This window comes from Coregonus clupeaformis, chromosome 13 (assembly GCF_020615455.1).
Source record: "Coregonus clupeaformis isolate EN_2021a chromosome 13, ASM2061545v1, whole genome shotgun sequence".
NCBI classification, from domain to species: Eukaryota; Metazoa; Chordata; class Actinopteri; order Salmoniformes; family Salmonidae; genus Coregonus; species Coregonus clupeaformis.
Genome location: NC_059204.1, coordinates 47,201,600 through 47,224,829, shown reverse-complemented (window position 1 = coordinate 47,224,829; position 23,230 = coordinate 47,201,600). Strand labels below are relative to the sequence as shown.

Sequence of the window (23,230 nt, the reverse complement as noted above, 5' to 3'; positions counted from 1 at the left end):
CTGTGGGGGGGGGACAAAATTTCAATTTCAGAATGTGGGGGCGTGGGGGTCATATCCCCCCCGTCCCCAGTGAAAGTTGCGCCCCTGCTTTTCTACCTGTCTCAACTAAAGTGGAGTGGGAAATACTCAGTAGTGTCTTTACTAACCAAATATGATGAGTTTTGGAGTTTGGAGGAGGACTGTGTTGCACGGCCGCATGCTGGCTTTTCACTCCGCCTCCCTCATACCCCCAATATACTGCACTGTCATAGACTGTACATGGTATACATATTGGCTTGTAAAGAGAAAACGTTTCTACCTGTCTCAGCTAAAGTGGGATTGGTATTACTCAGAAGGGTCTCTACTAACCAAATATGTGTAGTTTTGGAGGAGCACTATGTCGTATATATCCAGCAGCACTTCGTTCTCCGCCCCCCCCCCCCCATAGCTCCCAATGCAATACACTGTAATAGACTGTACATGGAATACATTTTGGCAAAAAAAAGTTGCAGTATATTGCATTGGGGGCTATGGAGTGATGCTGGATATGTACGGCATAGTCCCCCTCCAAAATTACACATATTTGGTTAGTAGAGACTCTACTGAGTAATTCCCATTGCCACTTCACTTTAGCTGAGACATGTAGAAAAGTTATCTCCACAAGCCAATATGTATACCATGTACATTCTATTACAGTGTATTGCATTGGGGGCTATGGAGGGGGTGGAAAAGTAAGTGCTGCTGGATATGTATGACACAGTCCCCCTCTAAAACGACACATATTTGGTCAGTAGAGACCCTACAGAGTATTTCTCACCCCAGTTTATATGAGGCAGGTAGTAATGTTTTTTTCTCCACATCCCAATAAGTATCCCATATACAGTGTATTGCATTGCAGTGAATGGAGTGGGCGGAGTAAGGAGTCACCAGCACTCTGTATCAAACCCGTTGCCCAGCACAAGAGACCAATTAAAATTGTACATATTGAGTAAACCATTAACATTTATTTGCATTTTATTACAATTGTATTTCTTTAAATATAGCCTACACAATGGCTTTCAACATACCAGTATTTATGTAAACTTTCAAAAGAAGTGCTGGTATACACTACCGTTCAAAAGTTTGGGGTCACTTAGAAATGTCCTTGTTCTCGAAAGAAAAGCATAAAATAACATCAAATTGATCAGAAATACAGTGTAGACATTGTTAATGTTGTAAATGGCTATTGTAGCTGGAAACGGCTAATTTTTTATGGAATATCTACATAGGCGTACAGAGGCCCATTATCAGCAACCATCAGTCCTGTGTTCCAATGGCACGTTATGTTTGCTAATCCAAGTTTATCATTTTAAAAGGCTAATTGATCATTAGAAAACCCTTTTGCAATTATGTTAGCACAGCTGAAAAATTGCTGATGCAACAGATACTCAACTAGTCTCAAGAAGGACAGTTTTATTGCTTCTTTAATCAGCACAACAGTTTTCAGCTGTGCTAACATAATTGCAAAAGGGTTTTCTAATGATCAATTAGCCTTTTAAAATGATAAACTTGGATTAGCAAACACAACGTGCCATTGGAACACAGGACTGATGGTTGCTGATAATGGGCTACCATTATCAGTAAGCCTATGTAGATATTCCATAAAAAATCAGCCGTTTCCAGCTACAATAGCCATTTACAACATTAACAATGTCTACACTGTATTTCTGATCAATTTGATGTTATTTTTATGGACAAAAAATTTGCTTTTCTTTCGAAAAACAAGGACATTTCTAAGTGACCCCTAACTTTTGAACGGTTGTGTAAATACAATAATACAAATAAAATACATCAAATTATCCATAAATTTTTTCAAAGGTGTTTGCAATGCTGTGAAAAACAGTTGTACTGCACTAGAGTACAAAATATATAAAATGCATATTCCCCGTTACTCTTAATTTCAAAAAGAAAATCAGCGAACATGCTGCCATAATATCCTGCTGCTAGGAGAACGATAACGTATTTTGGAGCACAACGAGGGGCGTGTCTTCACCAGGCGTCTCTCAATTTACATTTTACGCAAGCAAGCGGACTCTCTTACCTGGAGCAATTAAGGTTAACATTGACAGATTTTCACACTGTCGGCTCGGGGATTTGAACCAGCAACCGTTCATTTACTGGTTCAACGCTTTAACCGCTAGGATACCTGCCAGCCATACATTCGTAGTCCCCAAATGTAGCCATTATCATTGCCTTATACCACATATTTATACACAGTGGGTTATACTTCTCTTTTATAAATCATAATATATATTTTCCATGGATGTGGTTTCGCTACATCTATTTAATAACCTTAATAATCACCCAGTCAATCAACAAATCAATCAATCACCACAAGAACCTCAAGGGCTCTCCCAATTGTTGGCTCTCCCCAGGATTTACTATGTGTGTGCTGTGTTTGTGTTTGTGTGTGTGTGTGTGTGAGAGAGAGAGAGAGAGAGAGAGAGAGAGAGAGAGAGAGAGAGAGAGAGAGAGAGAGAGAGAGAGAGAGAGAGAGAGAGAGAGAGAGAGAGAGAGAGAGAGAGAGAGAGAGAGAGAGAGAGAGAGGTTTTTATGAAATTGAAAGAAAAAATACTATAATTTCAACACAACAATAACCGAACTGGTGGACAATTAGTATTTTTTTTACATGGCTTTGTTTCACTGAAAAAAATCAAAATGTTGATTATTTTCTTAATTCAGGAACAACAACAATACCTTATTATTTACAAAAATGCCATGGCACTGGTAGGCTGCCGTTCACTGAGCATCCCAAGGCTGTAGTCTATAGCTGACATTTTTATTTCGGCTTTTGCTTCTGATGGTTTGTTGCAGAGGAAGTGCAGACATTTGGATAAGAATCATCATTAGTCGCTAGACAGCGCGAGTCAAGGCAGACATTGCTGCGATGGAGGCAATTGGTGTCTCCTACTCGAACCCGTTGGAGGACTACGAGTTGATTCAGCGAATCGGGAGTGGTACATACGGAGATGTATTTAAGGTATTTTAAATTCACCATGCTCCACTATTTTGCATATGATTCTGAACTTTAGTGAAATGTAGGTCTCCTTTGTAGGCTACTGGATGTGCATCCATCCCCCGAATTGTGATTGTTTTGCATATGATGACTGTACGACCTGAGCAGACACATACCTGTTCGAATAGATGGTTATTTCTAGCCTTAGTCCTATGTTGACTGCAGTCAACGTTCAAAAACAGAATGTGATGGTTTTATTAATCAAAAATGCTAGAAATAGTTTTGAGATAAAAAATAAATAAATCCTGATATAATGTTGCCAGAAAGTGATATTTCACCATCCTTAGGATCATCAATGTGTGCATGGAGGCAGGCTGCATGGTCTCTCTCCATAACTGTATTGAATGTTTGGTTGTCATGAATACAGAGCTAAACATCAGAATGGCTGTAGTCTCCCTAGGCAGACTTGTTGCCTCGCACAATGTATTTTGCCTAGGGTCGGGTTACGAGACTAACAAGGTGCAGGGAAATGCTGATAATGTTTTTACTCTAAGTATACAGTGCATTGGGAAAGTATTTATTCAGACCCCTTGACTTTTTCCACATTTTGGTACGTTACAGCCTTATTCTAAAATGTATTTAAAAAACAAAATCCTCATCAATCTACACACAATACCCCATAATGACAAAGCAAAAACAGGTTTTTAGACATTTTTGCAGCTTTATTAAAAATAAAAACAGAAATACCTTATTTGCATAAGTATTCAGACCCTTTGAGCTCAGGTGCATCCTGTTTCCATTGATAATCCTTGAGATGTTTCTACAACTTGATTGGAGTCCACTTGTTGTAAATTCAATTGATTGGACATGATTTGGAAAGGCACACACCTGTCTATATAAGGTCCCACAGTTGACAGTGCAAAAACCAAGCCATGATGTCGAAGGAATTGTCCGTAGAGCTCCGAGACAGGATTGTGTCGAGGCATAGATCTGGGGAAGGGTACCAAAAAATGTCTGCAGCGTTGAAGGTCCCCAGGAACACAGTGGCTTCCATCATTCTTAAATGGAAGAAGTTTGGAACCACCAAGACTCTTCCTAGAGCTGGCCGCCCGGCCAAACTGAGCAATGGGGGAGAAGGGCCTTGGTCAGGGAGGTGACCAAGAACCCAATGGTCAGTCTGACAGAGCTCCAGAGTTCCTTTGTGGAGATGGGAGAACCTTCCAGAAGGACAACCATCTCTGCAGCACTCCACCAATCAGGCCTTTATGGTAGAATGGCCAGACGGAAGCCACACCTCAGTAAAAGGCACATGACAGCCCTCTTGGAGTTTGTCAAAAGGCACCTAAAGGACTCTCAGACCATGAGAAACAAGATTCTCTGGTCTGATGAAACCAAGATTGAACTCTTTGGCCTGAATGCCAGCGTCACGTCTGGAGGAAACCTGGCACCATCCATATGGTGAAGCATTGTGGTGGCAGCATCATGCTGTGGGGATGTTTTTCAGCGGCAGGGACTGGGAGACTAGTCAGGATTGATGGAAAGATTAACAGAGCAAAGTACAGAGAGATCCTTGATGAAAACCTGCTCCAGAGCGCTCAGGACCTCTGACTTGGGCGAAGGTTCACCTTCCAACAGGACAACGACCCTAAGCACACAGCCAAGACAATGCAGGAGTGGCTTCGGGACAAGTCTCTGAATGTCCTTGAGTGGCCCAGCCAGAGCCTGGACTTGAACACGATTGAACATCTCTGAAGAGACCTGAAAATAGCTGTGCAGCGACATTCCCCATCCAACCTGACAGAGCTTGAGAGGATCTTCAGAGAAGAATGGGAGAAACTCCCCAAATACAGGTGTGCCAAGCTTGTAGCGTCATACCCAAGGAGACTGAAGGCTGTAATCACTGCCAAAGGTGCTTCAACAAAGTACTGAGTAAAGGGTCTAAATACTTATGTAAATGTGATATTTCATGTATTAATTTTTTTACATTTGCAAAAATGTAAAAAATAACTGTTTTTGCTTTGTCATTATGGGGTATTATGGGGTATTGTGATTGATGAGGAAAAAACTATTTTATCAATTTTAGAATAAGGCTGTAACATAACAAAATGTGGAAAAAGCCAAGGGGTCTGAATACTCTCCGAATGCACTGTATATGGTCAGGTGTTAAAAAAGTCCAGCACACCAAATAAAGTTAATAAAGTATGGTACAGAAATAAATACTCCATGAGTTTGTGGTTATATGAGATTGTTTCGTGAATGTAGCAGTTGGTAACAGGAAACCAAACATTTGTTGAGAAAGGAAGACGTGTCAAAACCGTGAGAAACTCACTGTATACACCCAGGCCAGAACCCTGACCTAAATTCGGATATGGCAAAAATCGACTTTATCATTATTCACTGCAGCATACCCAAGAAACCCCTGTAAAGTATCGGAAAGATTTCTGTAATTAATTGTTCTATTGAAAAGATAAACAATAAATCATCATGAAATAAGAGAAGGATTAGTTGCCTAGGGCATGTCTTGAAAGTGATCTTGAGCTGAGATGAGCAATAATAGCCTCATTTGGTCGAGGATGTAAAAGTTCTGCTGCAATATGATACATTACTTTTACATGACTTTAATCACAGCAAGTCTTTTACGACAGAAACAAAACAGGAAGTGAGTACCGCTCCATATCAGATGTCTTTTTTCAAGGGTAGCTGACAAGGGCCTCATAGTTCCCACGTGGCCTTTCACTGCTTTGCTTGGTAACATAAGCATTGTGTCTGTATGATCTGTAGACATACAGTAAGGGTGTACTTCCCCTTATCACCTATGTTTTCTCAGTGGAAAACAAAGTGTGAGCACAAGGCCCTCAAATAGCATACTTAATCGGCTGAGGTGTAATCATTAGCCCAAACAGTTGTGTTTTGCAACAAAATATATAGTTTTTATCTGACAAATTCAGGTAGTTCTCTCACAGTTTCGTTCAGTTTGCTTCCGTTTGGTTCCTTGTGAATACCCTGGTTTAAATGTAATATACCTAGAACTACTTTCAACTTGATGCGTGGTCGGCAATTATTCGTTTTCCCATTGTATAACTGAGAGTCTGTGGCACTCATGACTTGAAAGGTCATGACAGTACCCATAACATTCACAGCAAAAAATGAAATCACAATGTCAAATGATCAGGAAAACCTCAAAAAAATGTGTACTCTCTTCTCTATAGGCACGAGACATCAAGACATCTGTGGTATCAGCAATCAAAGTTGTAAAACTAGATCCTGGTAGGATATTTATGATATCCCAAAGTATGATTGTGTTTTTATCTTAATCACATTGAGTCGCAGTATTCCTGAATATAAATTAGAGTTTGCTCGTCTCTCTCTTCAGGTGATGATATATCATCTATCCAACAGGAGATCACCATGATTAAAGAATGCACTCACAAGAACATTGTGGCCTATTTCGGCAGCTACCTCAGGTTTGGTCTGCAATCAAACGTTAAAACTTGATATGAAACTCAATGAGGTATTCCTTTAACGGTGTGCCTCTTCCTTTGGTAGAAATAACAAGCTGTGGATCTGCATGGAGTACTGTGGAGGAGGTTCCCTGCAGGACATTTATCATGGTACAGTTGGAGAACATGTCATCCCCCCTAACCCCCACCCTGATAGATAGTGTATATGAATGGCATCGTCCAGTGTTTCAAGTAAAGATTCAACCAGTTACTGTGTACCTCATATTCTCTTTTTCAATGTTGGCCCTGACAGACTTAAATGTTATGTTTCCATAGTTACAGGCCCCCTGAATGAGAGGCAGATTGCATATGTGTGTAGGGAAACACTACAGGTAAGAATGAAATGATATGCAGCTTTATTAATTGTATAAAGCATTTAACAATTTTCTATTGTGAAACTTGCCATTTGGATGTAACATTACTTACATCGTAAATTCATAAACCTCATGCTTGACTGTTGCGCTGAGATACCACTGTCATTGGGTTTTCTGTGTTTGCAGGGACTGCATCACTTACATGAGACTGGAAAAATGCACAGAGACATAAAGGTAATGTATAGAATCCTGTTGAATACAAAACATTTAAACAATTTGCTCTACAACTCATTTGAATTGAATCATTTGCTCTGGCGCTTTGGAACTACTCCTTCATACTTACTGAAATGTATTTTTGCAAATATGCAAGTGTAAATGTCTGTCTGTGTATGTGTGTATTTGGAGCTTGCGACTGTCCCAAAGGGAGAGCGTGAGACGGTGCACTCATTGTGTCACTGTGGGTTCTTAACAGGGAGCCAACGTTCTTCTGACAGAGCGAGGAGATGTTAAACTGGGTCAGTGACTGTCCTCCATCCTCACACTGTCACTCACTCTCACATATCCTCTCTCCCTCTCCCGCGTACACACTTAGTCCTTAAGTAAATCTTTTTATTTTTATTTTTAAGATTTACTAAAATATTTGTCTCCACCTCTCTCACACCATTGTTTCCCTCCAGCGGATTTTGGCGTTGCAGCTGAGATCAATGCCTCCGTTGCCAAGAGAAAGTCCTTCATAGGCACGCCTTACTGGTGAGTGATCTAAGTCCATCCATGGCACCAAAACAAGGCCCATTGTCATGGTTTACCATAGTTATCCACGGGCAGCTTTGCTCTTCTAGGATGGCACCTGAGGTGGCAGCAGTGGAGAAGAAAGGCGGGTACAACCAGCTATGTGACATCTGGGCAGTGGGCATCACCGCTATCGAGCTGGCAGAGCTTCAGCCTCCCATGTTTGACATGCACCCCATGAGGTGAGGGCACAGTTGCTGGGATTTCACCTCTCATTATTATAATTACACAGATTCTGTAATAACAATGTTTAAGTTAAATCTAGTTCTTGTATCCAGTCATATTAACAGATCAGATTTGGATAATGATCACTGCATCATGAGATTTCGATTTTTTCCCCCCAGGGCCTTGATGGTGATGTCAAAGGGAAGCTTCCAGCCTCCCAAACTGAAGGACAAGACCAAATGGTAGAAGTTAGTTTACAATTAAAAAGTAATATGAGCTACAGAACTAATAATGTACACTACCGGTCAAAAGTTTTAGAACACCTACTCATTCAAGGGTTTTTCTTTATTTTTACTATTTTCTACATTGTAGAATAATAGTGAAGACATCAAAACTATTAAATAACACATATGGAATCATGTAGTAACCAAAAAAGTGCTAAACAAATCAAAATATATTTTATATTTGAGATTCTTCAAATAGCCACCCTTTGCCTTGATGACAGCATTGCGCATTCATGATATTCTCTCAACCAGCTTCATGAGGTTGTCACCATTTCAATGAACAGGTGTGCCTTGTTAAAAGTTAATTTGTGGAATTTCTTTCCTTCTTAATGCGTTTGAGCCAATCAGTTGTGTTGTGACAAGGTAGGGGGGGGTATACAGAAGATAGCCCTATTTGGTAAAAGACCAAGTCAATATTATGGCAAGAACAGCTCAAATACAGTGCCTTGCAAAAGTATTCATCCCCCTTGGCGTTTTTCCTATTTTGTTGCATTACAACCTGTAATTTAAATTGATTTTTATTTGGATTTCAGGTAATGGACATATACAAAATAGTTCAAATTGGTGAGGTGGAATGAAATAAATAACTACTTTAAAAAAATTCTAGAAAATGAATATGGGAAAGTGGTGGGTGCATATGTATTCACCCCCTTTGCTATGAAGCCCCTAAATAATATCTGGTGCAACCAATTACCTTCAGAAGTCACATAATTAGTTAAATAAAGTCCACCTGTTTGCAATCTAAGTGTCACATGATCTGTCACATGATCTCAATATAGATACACCTGTTCTGAAAGGCCCCAGAGTCTGCAACACCACTAAGAAAGGGGCACTACCAAGCAAGCGGCACCATGAAGACCAAGGAGCTCTCCAAGCAGGTCAGGGACAAAGTTGTGGAGAAGTACAGATTAAAAAAATATCAGAAACTTTGAACATCCCACAGAGCACCATTAAATCCATTATTTAAAAATGGAAAGAATATGGCACCACAACAAACCTGCGAAGAGAGGGCCGCCCACCAAAACTCATGAACCAGGCAAGTAGGGAATTAATCAGAGAGGCAACAAAGAGACCAAAGATAACCCTGAAGGTGCTGCAAAGCTCCATAGCGGAGATTTAAGTATCTGTCCATAGGACCACTTTAAGCCGTACACTCCACAGAGCTGGGCTTTACGGAAGAGTGGCCAGAAAAAAGCCATTGCTTGAAGAAAAAAATAAGTAAACACGTTTGATGTTCGCCAAAAGGCATGTGGGAGACTTCCCAAACATATGGAAGAAGGTACTCTGATCAGATGAGACTAAAATTGAGCTTTTTGGCCATCAAGGAAAATGCTATGTCTGGCGCAAACCCAACACCTCTCATCACCCCGAGAACACCATCCCCACAGTGAAGCATGGTGATGGCAGCATCATGCTGTGGGGATGTTTTTCATCGGCAGGGACTGGGAAACTGGTCAGAATTTAAAGAATGATGGATGGCGCTAAATAAAGGGGAATTCTTGAGGGAAACCTGTTTCAGTCTTCCAGAGATTTGAGACTGGGATGGAGGTTCACCTTCCAGCAGGACAATGACCCTAAGCATACTGCTAAAGCAACACTTGAGTGGTTTAAGGGGAAACATTTAAATGTCTTGGAATGGAATGTTGTGTAAATCAAATGATACAAACACCCCAAAAATCCATTTTAATTCCAGGTTGTAAGGCAACAAAATAGGAAAAATGCCAAGGGGGGTGAATATTTTCGCAAGCCACTGTACCGGATATGTCTGAGTACCATTTAATGTGTATATCAAACTGTATTTCTGACATGTAATACTGTGTATAAAAGTACCATGTATGTAAAATGTATGAATAATGTATATGTAACAAAATAGTAAAATGTTGACGGGCCAATAAATTAATAATAATAAACAAATAAATACAAAATAATAATGTATATGTTGCTGTGAGTGTCTAGGAGCCCATGAGCCCCTGTGGTAATAACCAGTGGTCTCTCTCCTGTTTAGGTCTGCTGACTTTCACAGCTTTGTGAAAATATCCCTCACCAAGAACCCTCGCAAACGGCCAACTGCAGAGAAGTTGTTACAGGTACAAAAGTTCCATCCTTTTGAGGAGAACAAGCAGATGGCATCAAAGTTAATGAAAACCTGTTGAATTTATGTCCCTAGTGCAGAAACTATATGTAGTTTCTGAACGTAGTCCTTTAGGTGACCGACACTCCCCACATTACCTGTTTTCTTCTCAGCACCCCTTTGTGAGTCAGCTGCTGACCAGGAACCTGGCCATAGAACTGCTGGACATGGCCAGCAACCCTGTTCTACAAACCTCACACACTATGGATGAGAGTGATCTTGAGGTGAGCTCTCCTCCCCTCTCCTCTGCTCTCCTCTCCTGTCCTCCTGTCCTAAAATGTATGCTTGGGCACAACACTGTACTATGTGGATTACTACTACTAAGATAAATATGTCACTAATGATCTGTATACTACTGTGTATGTGTGGGTTTACAGACATGCAGTGCATTCCCTGATAAGATCCAGTCCTTAGGGAAACACCTGTCGGTCCAGAGGACTCAGTCTGAGGAGCAGTGTGAGTAACTCTCAGATCCTAGCATCCACAGCTCCTCAAGGTCTCTTGAGTTACTGATGAGCCATTGTTATGGCCGAAGTAGCATTACCGCATGCAGTGGCAAGCAGCCAAAGTCAGGAGGACACAAGGGGATAGTCACTGGCACCAAGATTGAGCATTCACTCAAATAAAATGAAAGAGAGTAGTGTGAGAACAAGTGTGTGTTTTTGGTTTACTGGTATCTCATATAATTTTCATAACAGAAAATAATGATGATAATCAGGATGATTTTCTAGTACAGTGTTCAATATTTTAAAGGTGTTATTCTGGATCATATGTATATGTGGGGATTATGTGACTGTGTTTTCCAGTTGCTCTGCTAAAATTTGGCCCTCCCATGAGGAAGGAGACTGAGCCCTCTCCTGACCTGGTAAATAGCCTATCATCTGTGTCTAACCTCTATGTTATACAAACGTCATGTTCAACATGGAAAAACAATCCATTTATTTGTCAAATTGTCAGTACATAAACATATTTTCCCCAACAGGGATCATATGATGAATGGAGCATTACAGGAGATGAAAATAACTCCTCGTAAGCTACTGTTTATTTTACTTCCCATGTCAAATCACCCGTAATAAATTACTAACGAAGGCAGTAATAACTTCATCTACTCTACATTTGAGGTGCAGGAGTCTACTGGAGTGTGTTGAGGAAGCGTTGCTTGAAAGGTGAGGCTATAAAACTGTCTATATACATCTCTTTATAGCACTTACCTACCTCACCAATAACACACCAAAGGCAAAAGGGAACTAAATCTAATTCCCATTACAAACAAACATACCAAGTAAGCTGAATGCAAAGGAATTTAAAATATTTCTGCACATCTGGAATTTAAAACAATACTGCACATCCAGACCACTAGATATGTTAATTCCCATAACATGGTATATTTCTGTCTGTTTGATATCCATTGCAGGAGGTTAACCATAAAGAGAGCGCCCTCTGCTGAGGTGAGAGAGAACTACAGACTTTATCTTAACCTATCAGGCACTCAACACTGTTTCTGTGGAACCGCACCAGCATCTGTGTTCATCTGTTGCAGCACTCTCCTGAAGATGAGGATATGGATAAATCTGGCACAGTGAAGAGGAGTGGGGTCCTCAGTCCTGCCACAAGGCATACCATCTCCCCATCCACTGACTCTACTAGCACCATAGAATCTACTGTCAACTGTGACTCCACCCGTCCCAATGTCACACCTCCATTCACAGACTCCACCCTGGCTGACCCATCTCTCTTCAACTCTACCATCTTTGCTGAAACCATCTTCTCTGACTTCACACTTTCCTCCAACTGCTCCTCTCCCTCTGAAGGTACAGCATCCACTCACACACAACACATCCTGTACACACAGAAACACTAACTAAAACAATCTATGAAGTCATTGTGGAAAAGTAGTGACATCAACTATTAATTATGTAAATCTGCATGATCAATTTAGAAAAGTCTCAAATCCATAAATGACGTAAATGTATATGTAAATGTGATGGGTCTGTGTGTTCCTGCAGAGGGCAGTGAGCCAGAGAGACAGAGGGTGGGAAAGACACCCTCCAAGGCCCAGCAGCCACCACTGGCTCCAGAATGGAGCACACTCAGGAGGAAAACTGAGGACGTGGTGGGTCACCATCAGACAAGTTACTGACACACCTATTAAATGCATCTCTTGTGCACACACGACGACAGATAATTCTGTGGATTTTTTTCTTCTTCAGAGAGGTGATTGCCATGGACTTCCACCCACACCCAAAGTCCATGTAAGTGAAGATGCCTGGATATATAGCCACCAATATGAAAATAATGCATTGAAATTATACATATTGAACCACACAATATTTTCTAGATGGGGGCCTGTTTTTCCAAGGTGTTTAATGGCTGTCCATTAAAGATCCACTGCGCTGTCACATGGGTCCTGCCAAAGACCAAAGGTAAGCACAGGTTACAAAGGATAATAATCAGTAAATAGAGCTTCTGTCAAACCAGTCAGATCTCAGGGAGAATATCTGACTATCCTCCCTCAGATCAACACCTCATCCTGGGGACAGAGGAGGGCATCTACACCCTGAACCTCAACGAGCTCCATGAGGACACCATGGAGAAGGTACCACCAATTATACAATAAGATCAAATAAATGTAGAAAAACAAAAAAATTGTTTTTAAAAAGCTTTTCTGTGTTTTTCAGTTATTACCCCAGAGGTGCAGCTGGCTGTATGTCATGAACAATGTGCTAATGTCTATCTCAGGTAGGGCCCTCAGTGTCCCTCACAACACCAACAATTACAACACACCTTATCAGTATGTTCTATCTAGATGTGTGTTGACTGTCTTTGTGCTCCGTAGGGAAATCATCCCAGCTGTGCTCCCGGAGGCTGACCACCCTGTTTGATCAACACCTCCCGAAGAGGCAGGGCCACCTGTCCATCAACACCCACCGCCTGACTGAGAGGATCAACTCAAGGTAGGGACACCCCACTCCTGGGCAGAGAGAGGCCGTAGTGAAAATATCCAAGCAATGTTGCTTTTCACTGATATTAGCGTGAGAGGAAATTGTACAGAAATCATCCTGGAAATTGTACAGGAAAAAAAATATGTAATGTTAATGTGTTCTCTTTGTAGAAAGTTTTCTGAGTCTGGAAAGATACCAGACACCAAAGGCTGTCGACGCTGCAGCGTTGGTAAGGAACATGTTATTTTAGTCTAAAATGGAGATGTACTGTACAGTATTTATGTCTAAGATGACATATCTCTCTCTCTTCTGCCTTATCTATTCTTCTCAGTGCGTAACCCGTACACTGACAGCACATTTTTGTGTGCTGTGGTACCAACTGGCCTTGTCCTGCTGCTGTGGTACGAGCCCCTTCAGAAGTTCATGCAACTCAAGGTGTGTGTTCCCAATGCATCTCTATACAATGTTAGCGTTGTGTTTTTTAAATAGAAAAGCATCAAAAAGCATTCTTGTCCGTTCCGCTTTCTCCTCTCCCTCTCAGCATATCGCTGTGAGTCTCCCAGAAACCCTCCCCATCTTTGAACTGCTGGTCCTGGAGACAGAGGAGCTGCCACAGGTGTGTGTGGGTGTGAGTAGGCTACAGGCCCCTGTCAAGACCTGTGAGCAGGTCCACTTTGACATCATCCACCTGAATGACACACCCAGAGCCCAGACAGGTACCTCCATCAATATTTTGATATTTTATCTAGTTTAATCTAGACCAGTAGTCACCAACCTTTTCTGAGTCAAGATCACTTTCACAGTCAAAAAGCAAGCCGAGATCTACCGCTCAGAATTTGTTTTAAACATGACATAAAAAATATAACATTAACCTAATAGAAACAGTTATGAGGCGGATAGTACCAGTTTCAGAGTTTATTACAGTACAAGGGGCAGGCAATCGATAGGTCAAGGCAGGCAAAGAGTCGTAATCCAAATCAGAGTCAGGCAGGTACAGGAGAGCAGGCAGGATCAGGGTCAGGACAGGCAGAAAGGTCAGAACTGGGAAGACTAGAAAAAGCAAAGACTAGAGCACGGGAACACGCTGGTAGGACTTGACGGGACAAGACGAACTGGCAACAGACAAACAGAAAACGCAGGTATAAATACACATGAGGTAATGGGAGACACCTGGTGGGGGTTGGAGACAATCACAAGACAGGTGAAACAGATCAGGGTGTGACAGTTTCGTTCCGTTTGCTTCCGTTTAAGAAACGTTTATCAACAGAATCGGCTGTATTTTATTAGGATCCCCATTAGCTGTTGCAAAAGCAGCAGCTATTCTTCCTGGGGTCCACACAAAACATGACATAATACAGAACATTAATAGACAAGAACAGCTCAAGGACAGAATACAACTCTGATCACACGCAAACACAGTTCACTTTCATAGCAGCCACATGAAAACAGCGTGATCACTTTGCTCGTTATATATAATTCCTTCTCGCTACCATCTATGCCTTCTGCTCCTCTCACCTTTTTTCCTTTGCTTGTGGACTTCAGTGCTGGATAGTGTTGGATAGCCATAGCCAGCTAGCTAACATACCGTCCCTCTCTGTTTGAGCCGGGTGTTTGAGTAGGCTAAACTAGCTAGCTGCATTCTCTAGCTAAGTGAAAGGGAACGTTTTTAAAAAATACAACCAACTATAGCTAGCTCTCTCTCTCTCTCTCTCTCTCTCGCTTCTCCTTAATTTTGGAAGAAATTAATTTGTTCAAAACTGTTCAACTATTGTCTTTCTCTCTCTTTGAGTCAACTACTCACCACATTGAATGCACTGCAGTGCTAGCTAGCCGTAGCTTATGCTTTCAGTACTAGATTAATTATCTGATATTTTGATTGGTGCTACCCTACAGACTGCTGCTGAGGCTACTGTAGACCTTCATTGCAAAACAGTGTTTTAATCAATTATTAGGTGAATATATTTAGTATAGTTTTATCTGAAAAGGATAACTCCAATGGTAGGAATGAAGTTTGTGCAGTAGGCCTAATACATTATCACAGCATATTGGCTATATGCCTGGCCTGCCAATATTGTTCTTCTCAGACCATATTATATTTAAAAAACTTTAGCTTTGATAACAAAATAGATCAGTTGTTATAAATAATTTGGAAATAATTTACTTTTTTATTTTACTGATGGTACCTGCATCTGATGGTCATGGTGATTTCAAGACAATTGGGAACTCGGGAAAAAAACAAGGTCAAATCATGACGTCGGTGATCTTCAGGTCAGACTTGAAATTCTGAGTTGGATGACTGTTTAAAAAAAAAAATCCCAGTCGGGTCCCAGTTGTCTTGAACGCTCGGAAGTTGTAGATTTCCGAGTTCCCAGTTGTTTTGAACACCGCATGAGTCTCTCTCCTTCCATTCCTCCGGTGAAACTGACCAGAGAGAGGGGACACGTTTTGCTGTGGTCATAGAAGCTGTAGGCATGGTGATTTGAGCTATCCATATTTGGCCAGCGCAGTAGGCGCACTCGATTTGATCGACTAGGAATGCCTTGACGATCGACCAGTCGATCGCGATCAACGGTTGGTGACCACTGATCTAGAACAGACGAGCAGTGTGCAAGCTGTGATGTTATTGTTTATGTAACGTTTTCACAGGTAGTCAATCTCTGAAGGTGATGCACGTAACTCAGCTGGACAGAGACAGAGTCCTGATCGCTCTGGAGAGTGAGTTCCTTCCTTCTTTCTTTCTTTCAATACTTTGCTTTCAGCATAATTTCATCAGGAACATTGAATGTGCTAGTGTTCTATTCAGAGTGGTAAAGACCCTTGAATGAAGAAAAAATGCAAGATTGAATTGTGACCATTTCCCCATTGTACCTTTGCAGACACTGTGAAAATTGTGAACCTGGATGGCAATCCAAGCAAAGGGATGACCTCAAAGTTGACTTTTGACTTTTCCATTGAGACTCTTGGTAAGGGAATGGATGAGTGCTGCATTCTAATCATTTAGCTTTGTGTCTTTGGATTGGAGGTGACTAAATTGTTCTTTGCAGTATGTTTGCAGGACAGTGTTCTGGCCTTCTGGAAGCATGGGCTTAAAGGTAGAAGCTTGCATAGTGATGAGGTAATGCAGAAAAAACACCAGTCCAGCTTTTCTGTATTGTCAGACTGTATTGTCAACTCTCATATTGACAATAAAATAACATTGTGACGTTTGTGACATTTTTCATAGGTTACACAAGAGATCACGGATGAAAGTCGAATATTCAGAGTCTTGGGAACCTCAAGGCATGTCTCTTAATTATGGGAGTTTGATAGCAATTTGATAGCAAAACATTTGTCAAATTACTGAAGCAAAATAAAAAATGTACATTAACATTTGCTTTTATTCCTCAGGGACATTATCTTGCAGAGTACTCTCACGGACAATCCATCTGCCTTAAGCAACTTGTACATCCTGACAGGGCATGAGAGTAGCTACTGAGGAAATCAGAGAATGGAGGACATTCTGTCTCGAGGAAGTACACATTAGTCTCCTACTACTCCTAAAAGGACGAGCACAAAGTGAATAAGGATGGAACAAGGAGCAAGGCCGCCTACTATGGCGAGTGGTTGGCCAAAGAGACACAGCTGGGACTGTCTGGGCTTTGATTGGAGTGGGCTTTCCTCAAGGCTTCTTCACATCCAACTGCCAAATAGACCTGTGCATATCAGTGGTTCAAAACAATACTAGTGGCCTAGGCTACATAAAGATCTTGGCATTGCAGTCAAGGATTTAAAACCCCACTTGTGTGAATTCTTCAGACTGGCTGTGACTGGGTAAAAACGTTGAACTGTAGCCCAAGACTGTCTAAGTCTGCATTAACCCAGTACCAGCCTGAACAATACTTTCCCATATGGCTGCTGTGTCAGTACTGAAGACAAGTAAAGTACAGGACCCAGTTTCCATGGATTGAGGTGGAAAGCATCATGCAGCTCTGTGTGTAGACTAACTGACAAGAAGTTGTGGGGCGGCAGGTAGCTTAGAGGTTAAGAGCGTTGTACCAGTAACCGAAAGGTCGCTGGTTCTAATCCCCGAGCTGACTAGGTGAAAAATCTGTCGATGTGACCTTGAGCAAGGCACTTAACCCTAATTGCTCATGTAAGTCGCTCCGGATAAGAGCGTCTGCTAAAAATAAATGTTATATGTGGTGAAAAACACTTATTTACAAGCAAAAAAAGTTGTCTGCCTGTTCACCATGGGTTGATACATTATAACAACAGAGACAATAATTGTTTTTTCAGTGTTTTAATTAACAGTATCAAATGTCAACAAGGCTGACAATAGAGATATTTGGTACCATGTAAAGCTCTGATTCACAAATGTTAAATAATTCATAACCATATTGGTTTGTAATTTTTTTTGTCAGTTTTGTCTATATAGCTATAGTATGTCCAAATACTGTATACACTCAAAGATATGTTGCAGAGTCATTTTACCAAGGATTGTCTATTATATTGACAAAATACAATGGAAATACATGTCCTCAAAGATGGAAGGCAGGCGGGAGGAAGCGAGATCAGGTGGGACCGTTCTAGCCAATGAGAGGGCAGATGATAGGTGTGTGAACAACAGGCCATAGAGATAAAGGATTCTTTGTATCTGTGCCATTATACCGTCTGTGACAGCATGGGCAGCGCCATTGAGGCTATCTCCATTTTAAAATAGTACATTTTATTCTTCATTGGCTGATTGCTCCCAACTGATAGGTTGTGACTAGAGGGAGTACAACTACGGCCAGAAGTGACTTTTCGTAGCAGGTTAGAAGGGCATTTTAGCTAACCCTAACTTAAGTCTCCTAACCTGCCACATTAATTACCCTAACCTGCTACGAAAAAGTCACTTCCAGTCGTAGCTGTACTCCCTCTAGTCAGAGTCCAACTCATAGGAATCCCCACCCAGTTGACTACTTTAAAATGGTGGAAGCCCTCAATGGCAATATCCATGCTAAAATGGGTTATATCCATGATGGGTCCTCTATATTAATGACTACAGGCACAACTCCGATATAAAGTCATTTATTTTCAAAGTTGCCAACATGCCATGGTTCATCCGCTTATATCAGTGCATTTGTAACAACCTAACCATTATGAAACTTATATTCGATCAAATAAGCCTCACGTAGCAAATTAGCAATGAAATGTTTTGTTTTTTGAAATTCGACACTCATTGACCTCCATACTTCCTGGGCTTATTTTCGTGGACAGATTTTGGGCGAAGTAAAACCTTTCGCTTCGCCTCTTCCTCTGCTTTTACACAACATTCTCTAGAACAGGGCAAGGGAGAAAGGTGTAATTGCAGACCGCAATTCAGGGCGTTTTCTGATATCAGCATTTCTTGATGTCAAGTTAAACATATTGATGCTCGCCATTGGCCGTTTATTTTAAGTGCATGTATTTTTATCAAATAAATCTGCAGTCAGAATTAAGAATAGATTTCGACACTGTCGGTAATTCTTCCACATAAGCAATATCGAACTTCTCAACATGTTCAATAAGACCCTTTACCTACTGTGGCAGACCAGGGGGTTTGGTCAAGACATTTACACAGATCAGACACGGACTGAATTGTATTTGCTCGGTTTCAAGGGTGTTTATTTAAATAATAAACTAAGAGAAAAGAATAGGTCTCCTCCAGGAGACGTCCTCCGGGATACCGTCTTCTGGGCTCCGGGGTCTTGCTGTATCCTGTGGGGAACAAAACCGAGCTCCCTCCGTTATCTCTGGTACTGAGCAAGACTATATATGGGAGTAACCTCTCTTCCCCAGTACTCACAACTGTGTGCTGCCCTTCTGTCAGCTTTATGGGACTCGTCCAGCTGGTGCGCAATCATCCCCTTGATTACTCACCAACCATAATCAGCCCCAATTAGTCCTGGCCGGAGAGCCCGTCAAGACCTGGCACGTCCAGCAGAGGGAGCCATCGCCGCATGATGTAGACTCCCTCTGTCACCAGGCCTCGATGAGTCTCCCCCTGGTGGCTAACCTGCGGTACACCACACTACCCAATTCTTTATTTATTTGACGTCAACATAATCCAACCTGGTCTCAGAGCATTTCATATGATTCTGTACGTAAATTGGTGACACTCCATCTAGTATATGTTATGTTTTGTATGGTATGTATTAATTTGTCCATCACCCATTTCGTATGATATGTTACGAATTACAATTCATATTATATGTTACGAATTTGCAAAACGTATAATATGTTACGAATTTGCAAAATGTATGATATGTTATGAATTTTAGCTAGCTGGCTAACGTTAGCGAGGTTAGGAGTTAGGGTTAAGTTCAGGAGTTAGGTTAAAGGTTTAAGATTAGGGGAAGGGTCGGCTAGGGGAAGGGTTGAAAAGTAGCTAAAAAGTAGTAAGTAGTTGAAAAGTTGCTCAAATGCTAATGTTATCCGTGATGAGTGTTGAACTCGCAACCTTTGGGTGCTAGACGTTTGTGTTATAAGCCCACCCATCCACCCTGACCAACCACCCTACTTTCATTTTTGCCTTAAAGGAGAATTTCACTATTTAGGACCCTAATCTTTATTTTGGATGTAAATTGCATCTTATAGAAGGTTACAGACCTAGGCAGAGTTGCAAAGAAAAAGCCATATCTCAGACTGGCCAATGAAAATATAAGATTAAGATGGGCAGTCTGAGATGAGGCTTTTTCTTTGCAACTCTGTCTAGAAGGTCAGCATCCCGGAGTCGCCTCTTCACTGTTTACGTTGAGACTGGTGTTTTGCGGGTACTATTTAATGAAGCTGCCAGTTGAGGACCTGTGAGGCGCCTGTTTCTCAAACTAGACACTCTAATGTATTTGTCCTCTTGCTCAGTTGTGCATAAGGGCCTCCCACTCCTCTTTCTATTCTGGTTAGAGCCAGTTTGCGCTGTTCTGTGAAAGGAGTAGTACACATCTTTGTACGAGATCTTCAGTTTCTTGGCAATTTCTCGCATAGAATAGCCTTCATTTCTCAGAACAAGAATAAGAATAGACTGATGAGTTTCAGAAGAAAGTTATTTGTTTCTGGCCACTTTTAGCCTGTAATCGAACCCACAATTGCTGATGCTCCAGATACTCAACTCGTCTCAAGAAGGCCAGTTTTATTGCTTCTTTAATCAGCACAACAGTTTTCAGCTGTGCTAACATAATTGCAAAAAGGTTTTCTAATGATCAATTTGCCTTTTAAAATGATAAACTTGGATTAGCAAACACAACGTGCCATTGGAACACAGGACTGATGGTTGCTGATAATGGGCCTCTGTACGCCTATGTAGATATTCCATAAAAAATCAGCCGTTTCCAGCTACAATAGCCATTTACAACATTAGCAATATCTACACTGTATTTCTGATATTTCAAAAAAAAAAAAAAAAAATGTAGTAATTTAGCAGACGCTCTTATCCAGAGCGATTTACAGTTATTGAGTGGATACATTATTATTTTGTATTTTTTTTATACTGGCCCCCTGTAGGAATTGAACCCACAACCCTAGCGTTGCAAGCGCAATGCTCTACCAACTGAGCATCAATTTGATGTTATTTTAATGACAGAAAAATTGCTTTTCTAAAAAAATTCTGTGACCCCAAACTTTTGAACGGTAGTGACGGAAAATATTCAGACCCCTTCACTTTTTCCACATTTTGTTACATTACAGCCTTATTATAAAATTGATTAAATAGTTTTTTTCCCTCATCAATCAACACACAATACCCCATAATGACAAAGCAAAAACAGATTTTTAGAAATGTTGGCAAATTTATTAAAGATTAAAAACGTAAATATTACATTTATATAAGTATTCAGACCATTTACTCAGGACTTTGTTGAAGCACCTTTGGCAGAAATTACAGCTATGACGCTACAAGCTTGGCACACCTGTATTTGGGGAGTTTCTCCCATTCTTCTCTGCAGATTCTGTCAAGCTCTGTCAGGTTGGATGGGGAGCGTCGCTGCACAGCTATTTTCAGGTCTCTCCAGAAATGTTAGATCAGGTTCAAGTCCGGGCTCTGGCTGGGCCACTCAAGGACATTCAGAGACTTGTCCCGAAGCCACTCCTGCGTTGTCTTGGCTGTGTGCTTAGGGTCGTTGTGCTGTTGGAAGGTGAACCTTTGCCCGTCTGAGGTCCTGAGCTCTCTGGAGCAGGTTTTCATCAAGGATCTCTCTGTACTTTGCTCCATTCATCTTTCCCTCAAACCTGACTAGTCTCCCAGTCCCTGCTGCTGAAAAACATCCCCACAGCATGATGCTGCCACCACCATGCTTCACTGTAGGGATGGTGGCAGGTTTCCTCCAGACATGAAGCTTGACATTCAGGCCAAAGAGTTCAATCTTGGTTTCATCAGACCAGAGAATCTTGTTTCTCATGGTCTGAGAGTCCTTTAAGTGCCTTTTGCCAAACTCCATGTGCCTTTTAATGAGGAGTGGCTTCCGTCTGGCCACTCTACCATAAAGGCCTGATTGGTGGAGTGCTGCAGAGATGTTTGTCCTTCTGGAAGGTTCTCCCATCTCCACAGAGGAACTATGGAGCTCTGTCAGAGTGACCATCAGGTTCTTGGTCACCTCCCTGATCAAGGCTATTCTCCCCCGATTGCTCAGTTTGGCCAGGCGGCCAGCTCTAGGAAGAGTCTTGGTGGTTTTTGGGTACCCTTCCCCAGATCTGTGCCTCGACACAATCCTGTCTCAGAGCTCTAAGGACAATTTCTTCGACCTCATGGCTTGGTTTTTGCTCTGACCTGCACTGTCAACTGTGGGACCTTATATAGACAGGTGTGTGCCTTTCCAAATCATGTCCAATCAATTAAATTTACCACAGGTGGACTCCAATGAAGTTGTAGAAACATCTCAAGCATTATCAATGGAAACAGGATGCACCTGAGCTCAATTTCGAATCTCGTAGCAAAGGGTATGAATACTTATCTAAAGGTATTTCTGTTTTTTTATTTGTTATACATTTGCAAAAATGTCTAAAAACCTGTTTTCAATTTGTCATTATGGGTTATTGTGTGTAGATTGATGAGGGAAAACAATAATGTAATCCATTTAGAATAAGGCTGTAACATAACAAAATGTGGAAAAAGTAAAGGGGCCTGATTACTTTCCAAATGCACTGTGTATATACATACACACTACATGACCAAAAGTATGTGGACACCCGCTCGTCGAACATCTCATTCCAAAATCATGGGCATTAATATGGAGTTGGTCCACCCTTTGCTGCTATAACAGCCTCCACTCTTCTGGGAAGGCTTTCCACAAGATGTTGGAACATTGCTGCGGGGACTTGCTTCCATTCAGCCACAAGAGCATTAGTGAGGTCGGGCACTGATGTTGGGCGATTAGGCCTGGCTCGCAGTCGGCGTTTCAATTCATCCCAAAGGTGTTCGATGGGGTTGATGTCAGGGCTCTGTGCAGGCCAGTCAAGTTCTTTCACACCGATCTCGACAGACAATTTCTGTATGGACCTCGCTTTGTGCACAGGGGCATTGTCATGCTGAAACAGGAAAGGGCTTTCCCCAAACTGTTGCCACAAAGTGGGAAGCACAGAATAATGTAATTGTATGCTGTAGCGTTTAGATTTCCCTTCACTGGAAGTAAGGGGCCTAGCCCGAACCATGAAAAACAGCCCCAGACCATTAGTCCTCCTCCACCAAACTTTACAGTTGGCACTATGCATTCGGGCAGGTAGCGTTCTCCTGGCATCCGCCAAGAGGCATTTTGGATCTCTGTAGTGAGTGTTGCTTCAGCACTCGGCGGTCCCGTTCTGTGAGCTTGTGTGGCCTACCACTTCACTGCTGAGCCGTTGTTGCTCCAATAACAGCACTTACAGTTGACCGGGGCAGTTGCACCACAAGTGAGTGGATTACCTTGTACACTTACAAGCTTTTCGGATATCAACGTTTTAGAATTTGTAGACCCTACAATGTTAAGATCAGTGTTTCCCAACTCGGTTCCCAACATCACATATTTTTGTTGTAGCCCCGGACAAAAACACCTGACAGGCAACCAGTGCTGCAGGTAAAATGTGATGGTTTTGCAATGGATTTTTTAAAATATATATATATACAAATCATTGCGTTAATAAAGCCACATGAAAACTTGGTCT

General features: G+C 41.5%; 1 protein-coding gene across 2 annotated transcripts; it reads left to right on the top strand.

The window, feature by feature from the left end:
- Positions 1–2,568: 2,568 nt before the first annotated feature.
- On the top strand, positions 2,569–17,168 carry LOC121579650 (mitogen-activated protein kinase kinase kinase kinase 2). Of its 2 annotated transcripts, XM_041894430.2 has the most exons (32): positions 2,569–2,998; positions 6,184–6,241; positions 6,348–6,438; positions 6,521–6,585; positions 6,751–6,806; positions 6,975–7,022; positions 7,261–7,303; positions 7,466–7,538; positions 7,628–7,759; positions 7,922–7,984; positions 10,032–10,113; positions 10,271–10,381; positions 10,535–10,613; positions 10,964–11,022; positions 11,140–11,186; positions 11,285–11,323; positions 11,572–11,605; positions 11,698–11,968; positions 12,164–12,270; positions 12,368–12,409; positions 12,496–12,580; positions 12,674–12,753; positions 12,836–12,896; positions 12,994–13,111; positions 13,270–13,328; positions 13,431–13,534; positions 13,641–13,815; positions 15,746–15,814; positions 15,976–16,062; positions 16,144–16,214; positions 16,323–16,378; positions 16,487–17,168. In XM_041894430.2, exons 1-32 carry the CDS (start codon positions 2,906–2,908, stop codon positions 16,572–16,574), a joined length of 2,646 nt encoding a protein of 881 aa, XP_041750364.1. In that variant the 5' UTR covers positions 2,569–2,905; the 3' UTR covers positions 16,575–17,168. The 2 variants fall into 2 exon arrangements, 1 of the variants encoding a protein (XP_041750364.1); XR_006002938.2 differs by lacking the exons at positions 16,144–16,214; positions 16,323–16,378; positions 16,487–17,168 and having other exon boundaries at positions 13,641–13,715.
- Positions 17,169–23,230: the final 6,062 nt, after the last annotated feature.